Source organism: Pundamilia nyererei, unplaced genomic scaffold (genome assembly GCF_000239375.1).
Source record: "Pundamilia nyererei isolate P.nyererei 1_Seehausen unplaced genomic scaffold, PunNye1.0 scaffold01399, whole genome shotgun sequence".
Classification (NCBI taxonomy): Eukaryota; Metazoa; Chordata; class Actinopteri; order Cichliformes; family Cichlidae; genus Pundamilia; species Pundamilia nyererei.
Genome location: NW_005188800.1, coordinates 6,409 through 11,780, shown reverse-complemented (window position 1 = coordinate 11,780; position 5,372 = coordinate 6,409). Strand labels below are relative to the sequence as shown.

The window sequence follows — 5,372 nt, the reverse complement described above, 5'->3', positions numbered from 1 at the left end:
GGGCAGACCCAGGACACGCTGGAGAGATTATATCTCTCGGCTGGCCTGGGAACGCCTTGGTATTCCCCCGGATAAGCTGGAGGAGGTGGCTGGGGAGAGGGAGGTCTGGGCCTCTTTGCTTAGGCTGCTGCCCCCGCGACCCGGCCCCGGATCGCGGGTGAAAATGGATGGATGGATGGATAGTTTAAAAAAAAATTTCAGCGATCATGATGGGTTACCTGGACCAAAATTGCCAGGTCCAATTTTGTGTTCAGCCCTGTGTGTGTGGGATTATTCTGTGTTATGGTTGTGTTACATAGTTATCATCACTGAGGTGGATCTCATGTTGTATTTCATCAATGTAACCCAAATCCTCATCCTCAGCTGCCATACCCTTCAGTGTGTATATGAAGGCTGCATTTTTTGATCACGTTGATATGACGCTAGGACGAGTGTGCTGAATCTTTGACAAGGCCAGTCTTTCTCTTCTCCGCACTGATCATTATGCAGGCACTATCCCTCCCCTCTTCAGCTGGATACACATCATTGCTATTTCCTTCATCGATGCCACTCAGTGCTTCATAAAAGGAGCAGCCTCTTTCTACTGGTAACAGGCCAAACCATATTTTTCCTACATTCCTACTTTTACATGGTTTTTCTTTATCTTCAGTCTCCTTCCAGCTGGTTGAAGATTCTCCAATAATTGCTGGCTCTCCCTTGTAACCTACCTGGATCCCTTACCTTCATCTTCTCACCTGCCTGCTCATCCCCTGCTGCCAACACCATTACTAACCTTCCCCTGTTTGAGCATAATAACAACTGTGAAACCGTGTCTCACCTGGTTCTGCTTTTAAGTCAAATCTAGTTATTTGGTCATGCAACCATGACATTTGTTTTCACAGCCACTATATATGCTCCCCAAATGCAAGTAAAACTTTCACAGTTTTTCATAAACGACAGGTTTCTCTGGCGTTCCATATCTCTGACACTCATTCAGATCTCATGCTGTATATCACAGAGGACAATGTTTCCTTCCTTTTTCTTCCTCTAGTTTTTTGGAGTGTATTTTTGTTTACAATAACAATAACAATTCTGGACTGTGTCATAAAATTAAAGCCAGACATTCTCCCTAACATTCCTACAAACATTAGGAGAAAATTATCATATGGGTACTAATTTTATCCAGGTCAGTAGTTTAAATTTGCCAGTTGGACTCCCTGCAGTATCCATCGAGTCCTGGTGGTGAAAAAGATGCCTAAAGAACTTAAGTGTGTAATAGACTCAGTTGTAAAAATTGTAAACTTCATAAAGACCAGGTTGGTCTTTCCTATTCCATGAGCTCTGTAATAAGATGGCCAGCAAACATGTCCAGCTTCTGCTCCATACTGAAGTATGATGGCTTTAAAGAGGGGAAAAACTTTCTAGGCTTTTTGAATTTCACAGACAAGTCCAGGTGTTTTTGAAGACACTGTGTGGCTCAATCAGCTGGAATACTCGTTGAACATTTCTTGTTTAAATGAGCTGAATTTGGGACTACAGGGACTCTCCATCAGTGTTTTTGATGTGCAGGACCAAATCAATACAATGTCGAAGAAACTGGAGTTTTTTAAACTCGAGCTCGAGTTTCCTGTCTGACAACAACCCGACCCTCACCAAGTCAGACAACAGTTCGTCTGTGTTGTCAGAGTCACTCCTTTCAGCCACGCTAGGAGAGTTATTAGCTGACTTTGTGCATGCATAAGCTGATCGATCACTATTTTCTGAGCTTCTGAGATAATGCCCCTGATCTTATTCCCTTCTTTGTGTTTTTTCCATCTAGAAACACCAGGTGCTGTAAGCTCAGGGTGGCTGTAGCTCAGGAGGTAGTGCAGGTCATTACAAACTGTAAGCTTGGAGATCCCTGGCTGCTCCAGTCTCCTGCCAAATATCCTTGGACAAAATACTAACCCGAGGTTGTTCTCTGATAAATAAATCAGGGTTTGAATAGCACATAGAAAGCGTGTTGCATGAAGCACATTGAGTGCTCAGGTGGTGTAGGAAAAATGCTATTTAAGAACCAATCTGTTGACCCAGAATTGTAGATGGATATTAGAGGATCAAATACTTATTTCAATGAATCACATGCATATCGTAGCTTTTGTATAATGTGTTTATTCTGGATTTTTGGTTGATATTGTGTGTTTAGCATAAAAATTATTGGCTGTTCAGTTCAAACTTGTGTTACTCTCTGAGGTTTGTGATTGCTGCATATGTGCATCAGATTTAGAAATGCTCCCATTCAGTGGTCCATGGTATGGCATACAGAAGGAGGTAAATGACCTGCACTGGTACTTCTTCAGGGACCCCAACAAAATGGAAATCTTTGGGACTGAAAGAATAAAACACCAATTAAAAGCGGTGTCTGGAACAATAGCTTCAACCAATGGAACAGAGAAACAGGGCTTTTGTCTACATAGAGTGCCTGCTTCAAAGCAACAAGTCTTCTGATCTCTCACTCCAAATGAAAACAGTGTTTAACACCACTACTGTTTGAATATTTTATGGATAATTTGATTGAAAACTCCTTCTACAAAACAGGGCCTCATGGTTTGATGGGAGTTTCCTGAAGGCTCTTTCTGTTACAGTTGATTAACTAAACGTTGCCACACAATGTGCCTTTGTGGACCCATAGGCACATGTAATCCAGACTGAACGAGACTTTATTGTTCCTACTGTACACATTCTCTGTGAAACGACCAGTCATCCGTTTGAGGTATTTCAGTCTTCGATTCTGTGTTGTAATGACAAAGCTCATTGACAACATAACTTGCCAGCCACTCCATGTGAGCGGTAATCCTCTCTTACAGAGCTTTGTTACCAATGTTACGTGCAGATTGCTGCCTGCTAACAGGGACAGAGGAGCAGTGGAATGCAATAATCCCATAAACCCTAGTCCTCACGGTTTACCCACCACTTCTCCACAATAGCATCATACAGATTTTAGTTAGGACAGCATTTTACAAAACTCCCTGCCTGCATTCTTCTTCTAATTTTCTTCAGTTTAAATTTTAAGGATCACCATCATTTTTAAGTTTTTTCGTTTTTACCTTAATCAGGTATTTTTGGTTTGTTTGTTTTTATCTAGAAGGTCACTAAATGGGGATGGACTCTGGGGTTAATATTTCAAATGAAGATGCACCTTATGGGGGGAAGAGTGCATTTACCCAACTGGAGCATAACATTGTGGCTGGATATCTCATCACTGCAGGTAACAACGAACAGCCCTTACGCTGTGTTTTGCCATGTTTGCTCTGCGTTATGTTCTTCAGTTTTGCAGTTGTGTAAATGCAGTCATTGTGTAGTTAAGAGGGATAATAGTCTGTTATAATCATTTGAATTTTAATGGTTAAATCCTAAATGTGTCTTTGATATTCTTTCTTTACCAGTGAGATGTCATAGGATTCATCCAACCAAGCCCAGCGAAGCAATGTGGTTTCTTGACAAAACTTGGATATCAGCATTTATTGAGTTTTAACCAGCTGGTTCTTATTTTCATATAATTTTTACATTTTAATTTGATTGATGTATGTTGTTTTATGGAAGGTCTATACTAGGTTATAGGATGTTGGCACAATGCTCCGTTTTATGCTGGGTTGCAGATGAATGGTCAAAAAAATACCTTGCATGTCACCTGCTAATTGAAAGGTTGGTGGTTTGACCCCCTGTCTGCTCCAGTCTGTTGTATCCTTGGGCAAGATACTAACCTCAAGTTGCTCTTTAAAAATCCATTACAGTTTGAATGTAATGAACAGCGTGAATGTTAGAAAGAGCACAGAAAAAAGTGCTTGTGTGAACGAGGCAAGTTGTTGTAAAGTGCTCAGACAGTCTAGAAAAGTGCTGCTATATGAGTCCTGTCCACACTGATAGATGATTTTTCTTGACCTCCATAAAAAAAGGACTGCACTTATAGTAGGCCATCTATTAATATGACATTATCCCATAAGTTTAAAACTACACCGTTGTGAACATGGACTACAAAAAGCCTTTTGAAATAGTATGCTATGTATAATAATGACTAATCATCTCCTAAACTAAAGTCTGGGCTCTATCACGCGTGCATAAACACGATTATTTATTTACAATACTGTTCCAGTTACTTATGTCAGCAGATAAGACATGTGACCCCTCTGGGCTCCGGACAGCTGACAATAAACTGGCAGCTCAATATTAACCAACATTAGTCCAACTAATGTTAGGCTTGAGTTGACCGAGAAACGATTTGATTACATTCTTGAATGATATGAGACTTTATTTCCTAAAAGACCAAGACTTTAAGCTTCTTCAGGGTCACTTCCCTCATTTACAAACCAGCCTAAGCAAAACTGACTATTTGACGACCAACCTGGAGCCCCAAACAGGAGAGGCCTGGTGTATGTTGGATTTTTAAAAATATTAAATATAGTAATATTTGCTATTATGCTATTTATTTTGTCATTTATATTCATAAATATTAAAATTCTGCTGCAATTTCTTTCAGCTGGAAAACATGCTACATGAGTTTGCTATGTTTTATTGAATCTAAGGCCCCAGAGAATACAGTCTGACACTGCCTATGTTGACATATTTAAATACGTTACAGTACCCTTTTTAGCTTTAGACAAAGCAACTGGAACCTAAAGCACTTTTATTTACTTTCTCCTCAGTCGACTTTTATTTGGATGAACATATTAAATCTCGTATTAAATCTTGGGGGGTTGCACTCTCTGAGTGCTCTTGTTTGTATTTCTGTCTTTTTTAAAAGCTACTTTTATCCCTTGCCATTGTTTAATAGAGAGCCAACAAATAAATTTTCGTTGTATCCTACTACAGTGACAAATAGGGTATCTTAATCTTAAACTTCATGTTTGACTTTCACACTGTAACACTGTCTTTCTTTTCATTTCTCAGGTGTCATCAGTTTAGCGAGCAACATTGTGGTGCTATTGATGTTTGTAAAATTTAAGGAACTTCGCACACCTACCAACTTCATAATAATCAACTTGGCTTTTACTGACATTGGAGTGGCTGGTATTGGCTATCCCATGTCCGCTGCTTCAGACATCCACGGCAGCTGGAAATTTGGCTATGCTGGTTGTCAGGTGTGTAGAATACGACTGCCTCTAATTCCACTACATGCACATCTAGTTTTGTCATTTTATGCTGTTTGTTGTTTAGGTTCTGTTCAACCAACTGCAGCTATAGAAAAATCTAGCACTTGTTAACCTTGTTAGTGAACCCAGTCGCAAATAAACTAGGCAGTTTTTACCCATGTCTGTGTCAATATGTGGAGAGTATTTATGAGCAGTGTTGGGGAGTAACGGAATACATGTACCGCTGTTACGTATTTAAAATACAAAATATGAGTAACTGTATTC

At 39.8% G+C, this 5,372-nt stretch overlaps 1 protein-coding gene across 1 annotated transcript in view; it reads left to right on the top strand.

The window, feature by feature from the left end:
- Window positions 1–3,053: 3,053 nt before the first annotated feature.
- The window catches only part of LOC102200282 (visual pigment-like receptor peropsin), a gene marked incomplete at its 3' end in the record, with an annotated part of 8,225 nt that continues 5,906 nt past the window's right edge, over window positions 3,054–5,372 (top strand). Inside the window, exons 1-2 of the mRNA XM_005755406.1 lie at window positions 3,054–3,226; window positions 4,906–5,096. Coding sequence (XP_005755463.1) covers window positions 3,115–3,226; window positions 4,906–5,096 — 303 coding nt within the window. The remainder of the gene's footprint in view (window positions 3,227–4,905; window positions 5,097–5,372) is intronic.